Source organism: Canis lupus, chromosome 17 (genome assembly GCF_048164855.1).
Source record: "Canis lupus baileyi chromosome 17, mCanLup2.hap1, whole genome shotgun sequence".
Taxonomy (NCBI): domain Eukaryota; kingdom Metazoa; phylum Chordata; class Mammalia; order Carnivora; family Canidae; genus Canis; species Canis lupus.
Window position 1 is genome coordinate 32,143,490 of NC_132854.1, and position 20,322 is coordinate 32,163,811.

General features: G+C 38.4%; 1 protein-coding gene and 1 long non-coding RNA gene across 2 annotated transcripts; both read left to right on the forward strand.

The window, feature by feature from the left end:
- Window positions 1-2,361: 2,361 nt before the first annotated feature.
- Window positions 2,362-3,900, forward strand: LOC140608374 (heterogeneous nuclear ribonucleoprotein A1-like). The gene has a single exon (XM_072783262.1). It carries the CDS (start codon window positions 2,760-2,762, stop codon window positions 3,318-3,320), a length of 561 nt encoding a protein of 186 aa, XP_072639363.1. The 5' UTR covers window positions 2,362-2,759; the 3' UTR covers window positions 3,321-3,900.
- Window positions 3,901-5,737: 1,837 nt separating this feature from the next.
- LOC140608008 (uncharacterized) lies at window positions 5,738-19,006 on the forward strand. The gene is made up of 5 exons (XR_012009940.1): window positions 5,738-6,100; window positions 6,454-6,666; window positions 10,758-10,863; window positions 16,623-16,690; window positions 18,468-19,006. It is a non-coding gene; the product is annotated as an uncharacterized lncRNA (long non-coding RNA).
- Window positions 19,007-20,322: the final 1,316 nt, after the last annotated feature.

Consider the following 20,322-nt stretch of genomic DNA (forward strand, 5'->3'; position numbering starts at 1 on the left):
GCAAGGTGGTTTTTTTTTTTTTTTCATAATGCAGTTTTACACTGTTTTCATAGCAAATATCTACTTTTGGTTTTTATGGGTTTAATGAGTTCACTGGGATGGCCTGGGTATTAACCACCATTTATAATAACATTTCTGTGGGAAAATGTGTTTTAAACACTAGCTCTTGAATGTAAACTTTTGGAAAAAAAGAAAACTTATTCTTAAGTTGGAAAATGTATTAATGAGCTTTTACATTCCAAAGGGGAATAGATTGTCCTTGAAGTCATCAAGCAAAATCCAAATGCTTTCATATATTCTGCTACTGAGACAAGTTAACCTAAGTATAAAATTTATGAGGAAAGAAGGCAAAATAGTCACATTTATTTAAAGGAACTGGAACTTCCAACATGCTGTCTTGATTTTAAAGTGCTTAAGCACTTAAAATTTTCGGTCTTTGGTTGTCATTTCCCAGTATTAACTGCTTGCTTTTTTTTTTTTTTCACTATCCTTTGGATGTGTTATTGATTTAGTACACCTTTTCTTCATTCTTGTATGGCTTATCTGAAAAGTTCCTAACCACATGGCTCATCTGAAAATTTTTGAAATGTCTGGCAAAAATAAAAACAATAAGAGTTAGAAAAATACTGAGGAAGTTAGGACACATTAAAAATAACCATAGGGTCACCTGGGTGGCTTAGTCAGTTAACATCTGACTCCTGATTTCGTCTCAGGTCATGATCTCAGGGTCATGAAACTGAGCTCTGTGTTGGGCTCCAAGTTGGGCATGAAGACTACTTGAGATTTTCTGGCTTCCCCTTCCTCTGCCCCTCCCCCACGGTTGTGCACACATTCTCTCTCTCTCTAAAAAACACAAAACAAAACAAACCATCACTAAAATGAGCTTAGTGTGCAGAGAAACTTGTATAGGATATCATCTTGTACACTGGTTTGGGTTGCAATTTGACTATTAGCTTTTTAAAGTTAAAAAAAAAAAATCCAACCCCCAACCAGTCATTAGAGTCACTGTAATATAAAAGCAAAACATATAGTTTAAAATAAGCTTAATTTAGTCAAAAGAGATCCGAATTTTGCCCAGGGGTCCTACCTAATACAGAGGGCACTCTACAAGGAGTCAGATGTTATCTTATATAACATCCTGACAGGGGATCCCTGGGTGGCTCAGTGGTTTGGCGCCTGCCTTTGGCCCAGGGCGCAATCCTGGAGTCCAGGGATCGAGTCCCACATGGGGCTCCAGGCATGGAGTCTGCTTCTCCCTCCTCCTGTGTCTCTGCCTCTCTCTCTCTCTCTCTCTCTATGTCTATCATAAATAAATAAATAAATAAATAAATAAATAAATAAATAAATAAATCTTAAAAAAAAAAACATTTTGACAATAGCTAAAAGAGAATTTCCTACCAACACTTTGTAACATTGGTCACACCACTGTAACCAAAATCATAGGTTACAGTTAAAATCAATTGGTGTACATTTGATTGACAATGCTTAGGGAATCCCTAAATTTTCATTACTAATGCATTTAGAAGTCATTTCCTATCTTAAGGGGCAAATAACTAATCTTCAAATTAAGTAATTCTTGTAAAAGTAGATCAGGGGACTCTGTTGGGAGTCCTCAAGACTGCTCGGAGTTTTGGGAATTCATTAGGAGAACTCACAAGACTCAGCATGTAGTCATATGCATGGTTATGATTTATTATCGTGAAAGAGTATGGAGCATAACCAGCAAAGAGAAAAGGTACATGGGGATAAGTCCCAGGTAAATCAGATGTAAGTAAACTTCGAAGATTCCTCTTCTGGTGGAGTCACACAAGATGTGTTTAATTCCTTAAACAAATTGTGACAAATTGTGGGGAATGTTGCCAACCAGGGACGCTCATTAGAGACTAAACACCCAAGATTTTCACTGGGACCTGATTATATAGGCACCCTCTGCCAGGCACATACCCAAATTTCAGATTTTTAGAAGAAAAACAGGGGCTTGCAGAAATTATATTGTCTGTACAGTTCAGATACTGTGAGCCCCTTATACCAGTTAACAGTGGAACCTTCCTGAAATTCATGTTCCCAGATGCCAGCAAAGGGTGGACTTTAACTTAAAAAAAAAAAAATAGGGGATCCCTGGGTGGCTCAGTGGTTTAGCGCCTGCCTTCGGCCCAGGGCTTGATCCTGGAGACCTGGGATCAAGTCCCGCTTCGGGTTTCCTGCATGGAGCCTGCTTCTCCCTCTGCCTGTGTCTCTGCCTCTCTCTCTCTCAAATAATTTTTTTTTTAATTTTTAAATTTTTTTTACAGATTTTATTTATTTATTCATGAGACACACACACATACACACACACACACACACACACACACACCAGAAGTGGTGAGGAGGAGCAGAGGGAGAGAGAGAAGCAGAGTTCTTGCTGGGCAGGGAGCCAGACACTGAGCTCAATTAGGCCTCAAGATCATGACCTGAGCTGAAGGCAGATGCTTAACTAGCTGAACCACCCAGGCACACCCCCGCACCCCAGGACCTAAACTTTTTAAGTTAGGACTGCTATGTTAACTTTTTCTGCCCCCAGATAATTAAACTTATTTAAAAGTTCTGGAGAGGCCCCTGGATGCCGCCGAGTAGGCATCGTTAAAGTCTCCTCTCCCACCACCGTCAGGTCTAAGTCAGAGTCTCCCAAAGAGCCTGAGCAGCTGCAGAAGCTCTTCATTGGAGGTTTGAGCTTCGAAACAACCGATGAGAGTCTGAGGAGCCATTTTGAGCAATGGGGGATGCTTACAGAGTGTGTGGTAATGAGAGACCCCAACGCCAAGCGCTCCAAAGGCTCTGGGTTTGTCACGTGGGCCACCATGGAGGAGGTGGATGCAGCCATGAGTGCAAGGCCACACAAGGTGGATGGAAGTGTCGTGGAACCAAAGAGGGCTGTCTCACGAGAAGATTCTCAAAGACCTGGTGCCCACTTAACTGTGAAAAAGATTTTTGTTGGTGGCATTAAAGAAGACACTGAAGAACATCATCTAAGAGATTATTTTGAACAGCATGGGAAAATTGAAGTGCTTGAGATCATGACTGACCGAGGCAGTGGCAAAAAGAGAGGTTTTGCTTTTGTGACATTTGATGACCATGACTCTGTAGACAAGATTGTCATTCGAAAATCCCATACTGTGAATGGCCACAACTGTGAAGTAAGGAAAGCCCTAGCGAAGCAAGAGATGGTTAGTGCTTCGTCCAGCCAAAGAGGCCGAAGTGGTTCTGGAAACTTTGGTGGTGGTCGTGGAGGTGGTTTTGGTGGGAATGACAACTTTGGTCTTGGAGGGAACTTCAGTGGTTGAGGTGGCTTCGGTGGCAGTTGAGGTGCTGGTGGATACGGTAGCAGTGGGGATGGCTGTAACGGATTTGGTAATGATGGAAGCAGCTCCAGAGGTGGCGGAAGCTATAACGATTTTGGCAGTTACAACAATCAATCCTCAAATTTTGGACCCATAAAAGGAGGAAATTTTGGAGGCAGAAGCTCTGGCCCCTATGGTGGTGGAGGCCAATACTTTGCCAAACCACAAAACCAAGGTGGCTATGGCAGCAGCAGCAGCAGCAACTATGGCAGTGGCAGAAGGTTTTCATTACTGCCAGGAAACAAAGCGTAGCAGGAGAGGAGAGCCAGAGAAGCTACAGGTTACAACAGATTTGTGAACTCAGCCAGGCACAGCTTGGCTAGGCAGGGCCCAGCTGCTGCAAAGAAGACATGTTTTAGACAATACTCATGTGTATGGGCAAAAAACTCGAGGACTATATTTCTAACTAATTGTATAACAGGTTATTTTAGTTTTGTTCTGTGGAAAGTGTAAGGCATTCCAACAAAGGGTTTTAATGTAGATTTTTTTTTTTTGCACTCATGCTGTGATTGCTAAATGTAATACTCTGATCATGATGCTGAATAAATGTGTCTTTAAATAAAATAAAATAAAAAAAAAATAAATAATAAAAGTTCTGGAGATAACTTAATATACAGCTTCTTATATATTGTTTAAAGAAATAACCTACCAAAAAAAAAAAAAAAAAAAAAAAAGAAATAACCTACCTGTATTAGTGCCAGTTCATTGGTATTAATTTCTATTAAATCTCATGTGATGAATGATGCTAGTGTAAATTTAGCCTATACACTCTATGAAACTAAGAATTCACTGATCAAGAAGCTTCGGAATTTAAATATATGTTTTCAAATTTGAATAAGAAACTTCTTATATGTGAAATTGTTTAAATGGAATTGTACGATTATCATTTGGGGATCATGTATCATTCCCAAACATGTATGCTGATTTTACTAGGGCCTTTATTTGATAAGAGGGATATTCTAGCTATGGATTTAACTGACATTTCATAGCACAAAGAAATACTAAATATAATGGATTGCATAGCTTGATTAACTTGATTTTGAGTTATGTTCTTTTGAATTACAAGTGCCTTAGGAGAAAGTAGCTATTAATCTTTGGCTAGTTACTATTTCAGCATATGAAGGACATTGATTAAAGGCAAGCACTTACATGTCTTACTGTGTTTCACATTTCTGTGCCAAGGGAAAGGGCAAAGAAATATTTAAGATGTGTCATTTAAGAACTGTTATTATCAAGAATGTAACTGCAGAGGCTTACCATCTATTTTTTCTTCCAGAAGTGTTAGGTTTATGGTTTCAGGCCTTATGCTCAATTCTTTAATCCATGATGAGTTCATTTTTGTGTATGGCATAAGATACTGGTTCAGTTTTATTCTTTTGAATGTGACTGTACAGTTTTCCCAATACCATTTATCTGAGACTTTCCTTTCCCCGTTGTACATTCTTGCCTGTGTTGTATATTAATTGAACATATATGCATGAGTATATTTCTGGGCTCCCTATTCTGTTCCATTGATCTATGTCTCTGTTTTTTTTAAATTTTTTTTTTTTTTTTTTTTTTTATTTATGATAGTCACACAGAGAGAAAGAGAGAGAGGCAGAGACATAGGCAGAGGGAGAAGCAGGCTCCATGCACCGGAAGCCCGATGTGGGATTCGATCCCGGGTCTCCAGGATCGCGCCCTGGGCCAAAGGCAGGCGCTAAACCGCTGCGCCACCCAGGGATCCCTATGTCTCTGTTTTTATGCTAATGCCATACTATTTTGATTACTATAGCTTTATGGTGTAGTTTGAAATCAGAGAGCATGATGCCTTCAACTTTGTTCTTTCTCGAGATTGTTTTGACTATTCGGGGTCTTTTGTGGTTCCACACCTAATTTTGTCCTATTTCTGTGAAAAATGCCATTGGAATTTTGATAAAAAAATTGCATTGAATCTATAAATTACTTTGATTAGCATATACATTTTAATAATATTAATTATTCTAATCCATGAGCATGGAATATCTTCCCATATATCTGTGTTGTCTTCAACTTTTTTCATTAATGTCTTACCGTTTTCACTATATAAATCTATTACCTCCTTGGTTACGTTTATTTCTAGGTATTTGATTCATTTTGATGCAACTGCAAATGCAATTGTTTTCTTAATTTCTGTTTCCAATATTTCATTATTAGTGCATAAAAACACAACAAATTTTTTGCATATTGCTTTTGTATCCTGCAAATTTACTGAATTTTTTTATTGTAACAGTTTTTTGATGGAGTCTTTAGGATTTTCTGTATATAATATCGTGTCATCTGTAAATAGTGACAGTTTTACTTCTTTCTTTCCAGTTACGATGCCTTTTATTTTTTTATTTACTTATTTTTCCAATGCCTTTTATTTCTTTTTCTCGTGTAACTGCTCTGGCTAGTACTTCCATACCATAATATTGTCTTTATATTATATTAATAGACACACAGTAAATGTTTTATATAAATAACCTTTGTTTCCTCTCTCCTTCACCCACTCACTCCCTCTTTCTCTCTTTCTCTCAGCATTTCTTTAACTGGTAAAACTTGCATTTTTGCTCGGATGGCTGCTTGTATACTTTATACCATACCCTCACTACTTTTCTATTTTTCTGTACTATGAGAAATAATTGAAAATGGCCGACCACCTCTTCTTCCCTCTTTTTCTCTCTCCCAGCATCTGATGTGAAGTAATAGCCTCTTAATTCCAGGTAATAACTATAAGGTAATCAGCTAGTTTGTTCTATTTTTCATATGTTCTCCCCATTTCACATCTACTCCTCCAATGCTTGATAATTGTATTCTCTACCTTATTAGAGAATGTGACCAATAACATATACTCTCTCCTTTATATCCATTATTTAGTCTTAGTTCCCTAGGTTAGGATATATGCAATGATTATCACCAGTCCTGATGTTGATGTTGAAGTCTATCCAGTCATTTTGGTTTTGGAAGCTCATTTTCTAGTAGATATCTTAGAAGGGGGCATGGAAACAATATTTCTTTTGTTCATGAATGTTTATAACTGCTTGCCTATGGTCTTTATTCTTTTTTTTTTTTTAAGATTTTACTTATTTGAGAAAGAGAGAGCATGAAAGAGAGAGAGCACAAGCAGAGGAGAGGAGTAGAGAGAAGCCTGACTCCTTGCCAAGGAGGAAGACTGATGCAAGACTCAATCCAGGACCTTGGGATTATGACCTCAGCTGAAGGCAAACCCTTAAAACACTGAGCCACCCAGGTGGCCTATGATCTTCATTCTCGAACATAAGTTTATATGGTATAAAACCCTTAGGTCACATTTGCTTGCCTTAAATGTGTTAAATATGTCACTCTATTATCTTCAACCCATAAAGCTTTGAGGTAGAAAGATCTGGCAATTGACATCCTTTCTTTTATAAGTGATTGGGTGTTGTTGTTGATTGCCTTGATACAAATGGAATGTTTACAGTTTTTCTTTAAAATTCATTAGTTTTACTAAAATAATTCTCGATGTTGGCCATTTTGGTGTCAGTCTTTTCAGGTATGCTTTTCAGTATATTTTCAAGGTGTTTTGTTTTGTTTTGTTTTTTTCCCTTCAGGAAAATTTTCTTGGATTATTCTGTTTTGTTCTATTGCTCTGGTTCTCTCCCTTGGGTACTTCTGGCATACATATATGGGAACTTGTCTTTTTTACCTGTTACTTTCTCTCAAATCCTTTTTACCTCCTTTTTCATTTGATTTTTAACATTTTCCTCCTCTTAAAATTCTATTTCTGCTAAGACATTATTTCTTGCTTTTCTATGCTTTTGTTGTTCTTCTTGCTTAGAATTCCTTAAAATTTTTAAGTTATGTCCTGAGTTCTCTCATTTTTTCCCTCCATAAACCTTTTGTTTTACTAAGTAGAGCACATTTACATATGAGAACAACCACTAGGCCCAAATAACAAGCTAGTACTGCTATAAGGACTGCTTGCCACACGTATATTAAATCAAAAGAGCAGAGACTTACAGGTGCTTATGTTACACACTCGGGTCCTTGGGCTCTCCAAACAATAGAAATTTACTAGTGGCTAAGCTGGAAGTTCCAGGCAAGGCTTTTATTAGCGCTTATGCTTCAGCACAAGGAAGACAGAACAAAGGAAAGGGTTCTTTATGCTGGCTCTCCAGAACAAAGGCTGGGGAAAAATTTTAAGAGACTGAGGTGGGAAAGGAGTGATCTCTAAGCCTATAGGGAGAGCGAGATACAGGAAGTTGGGCACACAATTTCAGTGGACAGAACATGTTTCATCATGGATCGTCCTGTTTCATTAGCATGTGAAATACCTATCCCTGGGTGTGATTTTTAGTATCATAATGAGGGAACAAGTCAGTGAAAGGTCAGTGCTGGACTCCACCTTGGTGCAGACTGGCTTGTTTGGGTCTTTGCCAGTCTTAGAAGTGGAGTCCCTTCTTTGGTAAGCATCCTGCTTCTGCACTCCTGCAGGACATGCCACCCAAGAGGCATAAGGTTTCACCTATCAAGGAACGCTGCATTTTGTGGTCAGGATGAAGAGGACTCGAGTCCAGTCACTGCCCTGTCTCACTTAAAACTCTCTAAATTAGGGACGCCCAGGTGGCTCAGCGGTTAAGTGCCTGCCTTCAGCCCAGGGTGTGATCCTGGAGTCCCGGGATTGAGTCCCACATTGGGCTCCCTGCATGGAGCCTGCTTCTCTCTCTGCCTGTGTCTCTGCCTCTCTCTTTCTGTGTCTCTCATGAATAAATAAATAAAATAAAATAAATAAAAACTCTGTAAATTAGATCTCTGCAGCTAGAGAAAAGGGCAGATGACTGGGTGAGTTGTACAACCATTATGTGATCCCCTCTACTTCATGCTCAAAACCACTGAAAGTTGAATTGGAGGCATGGTCCTGTTTGTTTAAGTGCATATTTCTCCCTGTGTTAATGATTAGAACAAAGGCAATCTCTATGGGGGAGGTATTCCACTGATAAATACAGAACTATACCAGAACAAAGAGGGGGTGACATAGAAAATCTTGTTTTTTCAACTATCAGATGCTTTCATAATGTAGTCATATGCAGTGGAAAAAGCTCCACCTCCCACAGGCTTAATCCAAAAACTTCATTGCTATTCATATCAAGGAAGCCTCACCATACTTCTGGCGTCATTCCTAAATATGAGATCCAGCTGGCTTTTCAGGGTATTGGAAACCTTTATTCTGTGACCTCCATAATGGATTTCAACACTGCCAGCTATTTACTCAGACAGCTAGGCCTCTTGATCGGTTGAGATCTCACTATCTTTACGGTGGCCATTCTGTTGATAGGGATCATTTTTTGCCTTTCAACCTTTACTAGAAGGAAGTCCTGACTCCTGCAATGAAGCCATTAGGAGCTATTGCAACTGGTATAAAGCCAGTTGAGGATCAGTGTCTCCAGCTTTCAGTGCCTGGTTGTACCTTTACCACCTTGTTGAGCATTTGTTTTCCTTCTGTTAGGTCTGTAATAAGGTCATTTCTGGCTCAGAAGACTTATTTTTTTATTTTTATTTTTTTAAAGAGCTTATTTACTTATTCATGAGACACACACACACACACACAGAGAGAGAGAGAGAGAGAGAGAGAGAGAGAGAGGGACAGAGACATGAGCAGAGGGAGAAGCAGGCTCCATGCAAGGAGCCTGACATGGGACTCCATCCTGGGTCTCCAGGATCAGGCCCTGGGCTGAAGGCAGGCGCCAAACTGCTGAGCCACCCAGGTGTCCCTCAGAAGACTTTTAAATTTACTCGATTCAAGTTGAAAATTTCGATTTCCTTCTACTACACAATCTGCATTTTTTTCCTTTCATATTCTGTCACAGTCCATCTTTTTGTTTGCACAAGATAACCTTCCTCATGTTTTGTATTTCCTTTGCCTTTGCCTCTTTTCCGTCTGCTTTCTCATTGTCTTCTTGTTCAACGAAAGCCATCATGTGCTTAATTCGCTATTGTATGTCCACATTCCTGAGGGCCATGACAAAGGAGAAGCTAGCCTAAGAGTGGGCTCAAGTAGATCTTTGGAGGGCCAGATGAAAGAAACTTAGAAAAGCTCTTGGCATCCTTGTTTTAAAACCCTAGATTCTGGGGTGCCTGGGTAGCTCAGTCAGTTAAGCATCTGACTCCTAACTTCATCCTGGGGTCATGATGTCAGGGTCATGGGACTGAGCCCAGCAACCACCTCCGCGCTTAGTGGGGTGTCTGCCTAAGGATTCATTCTCTCCCTCTCCCTCGGCTGCACCCCCACTCTTTCTCTAAAAATAGAGATAAATCTTAAAAATAAATAAAATAAACCTCCAGATTCTTGTTTTGCAGCTTTTGATTTTTTCTAAACCTAATTTGTGTGGGTTTTTTAATGGCTTCTACACTTTAAAAAAAATTGTTTAGCTTATTTTGAAATATTAGATTTTACAGTTTCCCAATTTGTTGGCGTGTCTTTCTGAAGTGTTTTCATCATAGTGTGTGGGTATTTTATTCTGCCTCTTATTCCTTTTCTTCTTACAATAATTTTGCAGGAAATTTGGCCACAATCCTTTTTTATTGCTTGTTTTGAAAATGAAATAAGTTTTCCCACACTTTTATAATGAGGGAGGTCCAAGAAGATAGATTTTCCTTCATTCCAGGAATACTTCTGTTGTTTTTGCAAAGTAACAAGAAGAAAAAAAGAAGAAGAAATAGATCTCTTTCAGAGATCTGCCTCTTTTTTTTTTTTTTTTATTTTAAGGAAAGCAATGAATCACTTAACAAAGGAGAATTACTTTAAAACAGAGATTATCATAATGGGTAGCTGAGAAACAGTGGAATTTTAATAAAAGGTATGTACAGAGTTTAGTAATCTAAAGCAGAAATTAATAATTCTTCTCTAGAGTTGTAGCCATAACCATAAAAAAATACTATCTCGTCTAAGACTTAATTGCACACACATTTGAGCAAACCAATGAAAAAATTTAGTAACTAATCCAAAAGCAGTCCCACCAGTTTTCAGTGTTTTTAACCCCTCAGCCATCATTTTTTTTTGTTTCTTTCATCCCCTCCCTCGACCCATTTACTTAAAAATAAATTTACTAGTCCACCTTTTCAGTGTTTTCTCTTAAGTATTCTCACTGCTAGATAATCTGCTATTTGGTCAAGTTCTCTGAAGCTAAATTTTGAGAACTGATTTAAAATTTCCTAGAGTTTGTAAAAAAAATGCATTATATACATTATTTTATTGGTTAGGTAATAACAAATCAACATATAGTTTATTAAATCTTCTGTTTAATTTTCATGTTGGGTTGTCATATTTATCTTTATACAGATTTGGCAGTTCCTCTGATTGTGTAACATAACCACTCATCTTATGACTATTTTCTTTTTCAGAAGAGTACTAGGTTTTCTATGTTACATCCTGATAGGGTTTCCTTGTTGATGCCACAGGCAAGGCCATGGTGCTGTAGATTTTGAAGCAGGATCTCCTGTCAGAGGGGTAAGTCTTTTCCATTGTCAGCCACATGGAAGACAGGAGGGTTTAAGCCCTTGAGAGTCTCTAGCAGGGGTTAGACATAGGCAGAGGGAGAAGTAGGTTCCCTGAAGGGAGCCTGATGTGGTACTCGATCCCAGGACCCTGAGATCATGACCTGAGCCATAGTCAGATGCTCAACCACTGAGCCACCCAGGTGCCCAAGGGCGGGCTTCTGTGGCCTTTGGTTCTCTGCCCAGTGATGGCTCAAGTTCTGTGGGAAGGGACTATGAAGACAAGGAAGTAGGTACCCCACTTTTTATATCTGATGCTCAGTGTGCTCCTTTGAAGAAAAGGGGATGCCTTGATGGTTGGGTATCTGGGGAGGCAGGTGTCAGAAATGTAATGAGCTATAAGAAATGTCCTCAAAGTAGAATGATGAAACATTGTCCAGGTAGGGAGGCAGAACCATCAAAGGCTGTGCACTCCCAGGAGCCATCGTGTTTCAAATCTGGTGGAGCACAGCCAGGAAAATAAAGGAGAGAACAAATACTGAAGGTCATGGTCTAGAGTTTACAGTGAGGGAGGAATAGGTAAAGGTGCCAGATGATCTGATTCAATACTGAGGCCCAGCATGGGGAATATATGTGGGGCAATCCCTTTCACGAGCCACAACACATATTGCAGATGCTGGCAGGTGCTTCAACTGGCTTTCCTTTGAAGCTTCTTTTCAGAACGCGAAACTATTTCATCAACTTTTTTTCATTCTTCTCAATGATTCCAATATACTTTTATTTCCCTCGGATGATCCCATCTTTCACTTCACTGAGAAAACAGAAGTCATCTGATGGCAATTTCTCTAACTCTTCATACGACATCTACCAAAAGACCTATATCCACATCTATTTCCTCTTCCTTACTTTTTTGATGGAAGAGATATCCTACCTCTTGTCTATAGATAATTCCTTCACCTGTTTTCTGGATTAAACACCTTCCTGTCATGTCAAGGAATTTATTTATTGATTTATTTAATAAACACTTACTGAGCACCTACTTTGTAACAGACACAATGCTCCATCCATTTTCTCTTTTGTAGATTCAACTGTTCTCACTCCATTGTCTCCTTCCCAATAGCATTTAACTAATGCTCAATGTTCTCTCCCAGTGAAAAACCAACTAAGCCAAAAACAACTGGAAAAAAAAAAAAAAACAAAACCCAAACCAAAAGAAAACCTTTCACCACACCTCCTTCTTCAGATACTAGCCTGTCTTTCTTCTCTTCAAAGCCAAACATCTCTAAAACATTGTCTGTATTGTTTTCATGTCTGCCTATCTCATTCACTCTGCAACCCACAGATTTCTAGTTTCTGGTCTTATGGCTCTTAGCAGAAGTGCTTTCACTGTGCTCGTCAATAACCAGCTCTTGGCTAAACTGTATGGAAGCACTTAATTTCTCACTTAATTTTGTTTTATCTGTGTGCAGTTTTTAAAAATGCGAACCACTTCTTTCACAGGGCTTCTATGATACCACATTCTCCCTATATGTCTGGTTCATCCTTCTCAGTCTTTTTGCAGGCTACATTTTGGTCTATATTTCCCTTAAGTGTTGCTATTCCTCAGGGTTTCCTGGGAAATCTTTCCTTCTTTTGTCAGCACATTATGGTTGATATCATCAGGCTCTAAGACTGTAAATTATTATCCACATCATGTAAGGATACCTGACATTGTGTTGACACGAAGCTGCTGGAATCTCAAAAACTGTTTTGCTTAAACAAATCTATAAGGAGAAGGCCAAAATAAATCTGTTAATGAATCTTGATTAACAATCTATTTCATGTCAATTAAATACCAGTGGAGTGAGAAAATAAAGTTATTAGGTGTATAGTAGCATCTTAGTCATCACAATGCTGGGTATATTTTACAATGTAAATCCGAACAGTCAATTGTTGCAACAATGAAGTTTCACTCAATATTGATATAGTGCAAAGATACATTATCATAACAGTGAAAACAAACTTTATCTATTTATCTATGTATCTATTGCCTTGAGTTAATGTCACATTCCAAAGAAGATGACTATGGTAATCCTTTTATAATTAAGAAGTAGACTACCACAAAAAGGGTTCCTTTTGTCCTTTTCAGCAAACTGTCCAGTGATTCATATTTATAGGGGACAGAACCTGTATATATAAATTGAACATGGCCTTCTTCCCACCTGACTAGTGCTACATATTCTTTGTGGGTTTATGATATGTGATGCATAAGTATTATTAAATCTTCTCCTTCACCTTAACATTTGTGCTTGTTATTCTCCATTTACTTATCTAGGTGCATTGTCTGCCCTTCTCTCCTTTGCCTTATGCCCTGGAATATTGTCTTTTGAGAACTATATCACCTGTGCTCGTTTGGCTTGTCCAATGGGAGATACACCAGCAGGAGATGTAACACAGGAGGATAGCAAGGTCTCTTCTCTGCCTCTTTCCTGCTCAGTGCCATATCTCTGGCAGTAGCTGTGTCCCTCCCGAACTAAAGATTCTGCTGGATTTTGCCTCCCAGGAGGTTCTGTTAACAGTTTTTTACTCTTGACTTTTTGGTCCTAGGTGTAATAATGGTTTCCCATTATTACAAGACTCTCAAGACTTGATATTCTCATATGATCCTCATCATATTTTTCCATACCTTTGTTACCCCTTTCATTCAAATCTCAGTTTGAAGTCATTTAGGGTGATTTGTTTTTTTTCTTTCCAGGGAGCTGACTGATATGACAATGTTGTAAAACTAGCCCAATGCCTTGCATTTTCAAAAGCACTTGTGTCAACAATTTTGTCTTTATTAAGGTCTCTAATTGAATAATGTGACATGGGGTCCTCAGATTTTTAAAAATATTTTATTTATTTATTTGTGGGAGACAGAGAGAGAGAGAGGCAGAGACACAGGCAGAGGAAAAAGCAGGCTCTATGCAGGGAGCCCCACGCGGGACTTGATCCCGGGTCTCCAGGATCACACCCTGGGCTGAATGCAGCGCTAAACCCCTGAGCCACCCATAAGATTTCACCTATATATTAACCAAGGCTGAAAGCTGACATTTATACTTTTGTATTTTTACTATGTGCTAACAACTCTCAGACTTACATATATATAGCTCATAACTCTCTCCTAAGATTCAGAACTGTTATGTTCAACTCCTCTGATTTCTCTGCTCTGAATCCCACAGTTACATAAAATTCCAAAAGTCCAATTCCATTGCATCTCCCCACATGCCCTTTAAACTTCTCAGACTGTTCCTGTCTGTGTAAATTTAGGAGTCCAGAAACTTCTTTACAATCTGAAAAGTCATGGTGCCTTATGGAGCCTGGCAATACTTTTGCTAATACAATTCCCTTAAGAACTCTGGTGGCTTTCTATATTTCAGATCAAAGCCCAATCCATGCTCTAGAAGCCAAAGTCACAACTATTTTCAAAACAGTTTTGTCCTTTTAGACTGGCTTACTGCTACTTTGGTATCAGGCTTCTGTGGGATGACATTTTCGTGCTTTCAAGATACCATTTTGTTTAGCTGAGAAAGCACCAATTTAAATTCCTTAGAAGCTTTAAAAAAGTGTCTTACAGCCATACCTTTGATTTGACCTTTATCCTTAGGCCATATCTTAATTTGAGAACCTTATTTGCCTAAGAAACTGAAATAAGGGCAGCCCAAGTGGTTCAGTTGTTGAGTGCCACCTTCTGTCTAGGGCGTGATCCTGGAGACCCAGGATCCAGTCCCACGTCAGGCTCCCTGTGTGGAGCCTGCTTCTCCCTCTGCCTGTGTCTCTGCCTCTCTCTCTTTCTCTCTCTCTCTGTCCCTTTCTCTGTGTGTCTGCCATGAATAAATAAATAAAATCTTTTAAAAAAGAAACTATAAATAAGAGATTGTTTATATTCCAGATTGGCAGGCTCTAACATCTCAGTAACATCTACCCAAGTCACTTCAGTGCCAAAAGTAGTCTTATGAGCATGCTTAATTTAAGGGGGCAGAGAAGAGCTATCTTCCCACGTGTCAGGATGCAGAGAGGGTCAGATACTGGTAAACAGTAATAATCCTCAATGCATAGTAAGATAAACATCACAAAAAAGTTATAAAGAAAAGGCTAAAGGTTCTTAGAGCAAGAGGCAATCATAGTTAGGATGTTATGTGAGAAAAGACAATTCTTCTGTTTTTTTTTTTTTTTTTTTTAAATCAATGAGTGAAAGTTTATTCCTTCACTTTTTTTTTTAACCAGTAGGAAATGGCCTGCTGGGGCTCCAAATTCAATCCTAGCTCCCAAGTTGGCAAACTTGGTAGAACCAACCCAAATATTTCCAGACTTTCCTTGTTCCACAGATAAACCTAGATAACACTTGCACAGTGTAAATAACCCAGAGAACAGCCCAAGACTGGCAGAATAGATTCTCCATAGCTAATCCTAGAGAAGAGGCCACATCAAAAATAGCATATATCTCCTTTTAAAAAGAAAAAAAAAAAGTACTACTTATCCCACAATTGTTGTGAGGACCCTTTGCGCAGAATAAGTACTCAACAAATGGTGGTTTTATTATCTTATTTTAAATCCATACTTAAGAAACTTATAAAAATGTTTCCTTCCAGAAAGAAAATGGGTTTCTGGGGAAAGGAGTGGAAGGCTTGTATTTTGTTGTATTTATATTTTTTGTAACTTTATTTTTTTTTTAAGAGAGAGAGAGTGCAAGGGGAGAGGCCGAGGGAGAGAGAATCTTCAACTAGACTCCCTGTTGCGCGCAGAGGCCCATTGGGGCTTGATCTCAGGACCCTGAGATCATTACCTGAGCCAAAATCAAGAGTTGGACGTTTAACTGACTGAGCCACCTAGGTGTCCCTATTTTTTGTAACTTTTTGAATTTTCTACCATCTACATATGCTATTTATTCCAAACAATTATGGGTTTTAAAAATACTACTTGTAGGGATGCCTCGGTGGCTCAGCGACTGAGCCTCTGCCTTCAGCTCAGGGCGTGGACCTAGAGTCCCCACATCAGGCTCCCCTTGAGAAGCCTGCTTCTCCCTCTGCCTATGTCTCTGCCTCTCTCTCTCTCTGTCTCTCATGAATGAAACCTTAAAAAATACTACTTGTATATTTGTTCATTTTAATCTCTATTATATTAGAAACTTGAAATGTTTCATTTTAAAATCAGCAAGGGGGCAGCCCTGGTGGCGCGGCGGTTTGGCGCCACCTGCAGCCTGGGGTGTGATCCTGGGGACCCGGGATCAAGTCCCACATCGGGCTCCCTGCATGGAGCCTGCTTCTCCCTCTGCCTGTGTCTCTGCCTCTCTCTCTCTCTATGAATAAATAAATAAAATCTTTAAAAAAATAAATAAAATCAGCAAGGAAAATATGAACTAGTTTATCTATGACAGGCTTAAAACAGATTCCTTTTAAAGCTTCTCAGGGCCCATTAGAGATGGTAAATAAATAAGAAGTCTTCTTATAGGGGGACAGTTTTATTGTGGTGTCAATATGTTTTCAGCGGTGAAAAATTTCAGAGAAAATAGTCAATAATACCTATGTAAATCTACATAATTTTGAAGAGTATAAATGTGAAATTTCATTCAACGATAAAAGAGTGTTTAGTAGGGAAAATATCTCATCTCACTATACTAATGTCGTCACTCAGATATATATTTCACAACTTGTGCTGATTTTATATGCTTTGTTGAGGTGGAGTTGTTTGACTTGAGAGCATGCGTGAAATAAATGTTCATTTTAATCCTGTTTCCTTTCACCCTTCAACTAGATTTTATGACAACAGAGCGTTTTAGACCACTTGAGGCACTTCTGAATTATACAGTCAGACAAAAATAGGTATTGTAAAATTATCTCAGCCTTATGTTAGAAGAAAAATCTGTTTCCTCTGTAGAAATTTTTAACTTCTGAAACTAACTGATTCTGTTCTCTGGCATTTGAAAAAGCTGTAAATCCATTTGATCACCAGACACTTGTTAATCACCTTCTGTTTGCAAAGCTCTGCATTGGATTAGCAATCAGTTGCTATTCAATCCATTCATTTTCTATAACATTACTCTCATCACCTACTTATTTTGTGCTTCATTTTCCTAATTTTTTAAAAATGGCACTTTTATAATTCCTGCCATCCATATATTTATCAAGAGGATTAATAAATAAGGCCTGTATTTGGGATGTGGGCTGATGTAAATGAATAACTACCTAAATTTTTGTCAAGACATCTTAAATATAATTTGACCCTGGTTAAAAAAAAAAAAAAAAAGGCAACAGATAAGAGAATCAAATCTTTCAGGAAGACAAAAATGATCAAAGACATGAAAAGACTATTGTTTGCTATTCCTTTCCATTGTTTTTCCATTTTTTATTTTCCTAATTTCTAAACTTATCTCAATTATTTTATCTCATTATTTCTTTGGGATTCTCTATGACATTTTCTCTATTTTTAAAAATTTTTAAAAATATTTATTTATTTATGATAGACCTAGAGAGAGAGGGAGAGAGAGAGAGAGAGAGGCAGGCAGAGACACAGGATGAGGGAGAAGCAGGCTCCATGCTGGGAGCCTGATGTGGGACTTGATCCCGGGACTCCAGGATCGCGCCCTGGGCCAAAGGCAGGTGCTAAACTGCTGAGCCATCCAGGGATCCCATTTTCTCTATTTTTTTAAGTTGAATTTTTAGTCATTTACTTTCATTCATTTTTTAAAAATTTTGACATTATTATTTATTTTAATCAATACATTTACTTGTATTTGACAAGTTTTGACATAAATTACTTTTATCATTTAATTCCATGTATTAAGAGGTACCTGGCCGGCTTAATCAGTTAAGAATCTGTCTTCCACTCATGTCATGATCACAGGGTCCTGGGACTGAGCCCCATGTTGGACTCCTTGCTCAGGGGGAGTCTGCTTCTCCTTCTCCCTTTGCCTCTCCCCTTACCCATGCTCCCTCTCTCGCTCTTGCTCTCTCTCTCTCTCAAATAAAGAAATAAAATCTTAAAAAAAAGAATTCCCTGTATTAACATTTTCTTTTATAATTTTTTAAAATCAAGATTATTAAATATTATGTTTTTACTCTTCAGATATGATTTTTAAATCTGTATTTTAAAAAAATTTACCATGAATAATAATCAGAAGACATGATCTATATGATTAGCAATTCTTTGGAATTTATGGGCTTCTTGTGTGACACAGTGCATTTTCAATTTTTGTTTCTTTCACAGGTACTCTGTGAAAAAATTTTGGGTTTTCTATTCATCAAATTTATAGATTGATTATACTTAGTTATCTTTTGGTGGGTTAGACTAATTTGCATTCATTATAGTTACTATTTTGAAGTTGCTTCAGTTATACTATTTTAAATTTTCTATTTATCATACTTTAATTTGGTTTCCTTTTATTTTTCTTCTTGTTCCCTTTCCTTTGCTGACAATATTTGGTTGGACAAATATTCTACTGGTTTGAAAGTCATAACATTATATTTTGGTTCTCTAGTAGTTACCTCTTATTTATTCTTTCTTCATCTCCCAAGTTGGGGAAAACTTTTTTTTTTAAGTATCTAGAGCAGGACAAACTGACTCCAAGCACATACTCTAAATCTTTTTTGCCTTTGCCAGGTCCTTAGCTTCTGAGACTTCAAGGCTAAGAATGGACTCTTTTGTTATCTGTATTTTGCTGTGTCATCCTTCCCCTGGAGCAGAGAAGATGCAGTGCCTTGGCTGTCCTGGCTGAGGGAAGGTCAGAGGGAACAAAGGAACAATAGAGGAAAAACCCTATTATCATCTCAAAATTTTATTCAGTCATAAATGCTCGTGCTGTCTTTGTCAACTCTACTCAGATCTCCACTACCATTGTTGGGAGGCATCCTATAATTTTCCAGTACTGTATAGTTAGCTGGTAGATATATTTAGTATATTTATGAAATAGCTAATTAAATCATTTGGTGTATCAGCTCTACGTATTAAAACTCTTTTTGCTGAGTGAAGTAAGTCAGTCGGAGAAGGACAAACATTATATGTTCTCATTCATTTGGGGAATATAAATAATAGTGGAAGGGAATATAAGGGAAGGGAGAAGAAATGTGTGGGAAATATCAGAAAGGTGGACAGAACGTAAAGACTGCTAACTCTGGGAAACGAAGTAGGGTTGGTAGAAGGGGAGGAGGGCGGGGGTGGGAGTGATTGGGTGACGGGCACTGGGGGTTATTCTGTATGTTGGTAAATTGAACACCAATAAAAAATAAATTAAAAAAAACAAATTAAAAAAAACTCTCTTTTTTAAGTCTTTGGTTTCTTCAATTCTAATTTGCTATTTATTTAATTCTTTCATTCATTCATTTATTTTTAAATTTTATTTATTTATTTTTAAAGATTTTATTTATTTATTCATGAGACACGCAGAGAGAGGCAAAGACATACACAGAGGGAGAAGCAGGCTCCTCCCAGAGAGCCGGATGCGGGATTCAATCCCATACCTGGGATCATGCCCCTGAGCCGAAGGCACCCACTCAACTGCTGAGCCACCCGTGAGTCCCTCCTTCAACATTTATTAAGAATCAATTATATGTCAGCCACTTGGCTGAAGGAAAATATGGAACAATAACAAAAAAATAACCCCTCTCTCAAAATGCCCTCCTGGTGGGGAGGGGGGCACACAGATAAATCACCTGATAATTACAAAGAATGCATTAAGAGCTATAATAGTGGAATACATTAAAAAAGAACAAAGAGGAGAGGGCCACTAACTGGGGTGGTGAGAAACATCTTCACAGAAGAGGGACTGTTGAGTTGGGTCTTGAACAATAAATGGGTATTCAAGTCATGAAGGATTGGTGGCAGGAGAATTTCACCAGAGTTGAGGAGTGATAGGAAGAGCCATTGGGAGAGGAGGGTACCTATAGAGAGTGTGCCTCATAGAGAGTGAGCACCTATGTGGTTGTGGATAGAGAGGCTAAGTGGATGTGGGAGTAGGGGAGACAGGAGCCACAGATAGAAGACTAGCAAGATTTGTGTTTTGAGCTTTAGAAAATGTGTCATTTAGAGATTTTTAAGCAGGGAGAAAAAGTAGATATTGGGCGGTGGCACAGAATGAAGAGAAAAAGGGAGTCAGAGGGATAGAGAGAGCACAAAGTGCTTGGCAGCAAAGAAACTAAGAGATTGCTAACAAACCTTTCCAGGCTTAAGCCACCACACTAGCTCAGGCCCTTACATTTCTCATGCGGTATGAATTTTTCACTAGGATTTGACCAGATGTTATCACTTCTAATTAACCCTGACACCACTGATTTAGACTGGGATGTTAGAAGATAATTATTTTTTTGTTTAAAGTAAGAGTTCACTGTTAGGTATCATAGATGGTGGTACCTCCAAGGCTATTCAGGAGGTATGTCTTGCAGATTATTGGAAATGTTTTTCTGAACACATTCCCCCCCCCTTTTTTTTGGGGGGGGAGGCGAGGTGGAGTTGAGAATGG

Bases quoted from the DNA above. Each gene is read 5' to 3' on its own strand.
- LOC140608374 (XM_072783262.1), top strand. From the start codon at position 2,760: ATGCTTACAGAGTGTGTGGTAATGAGAGACCCCAACGCCAAGCGCTCC.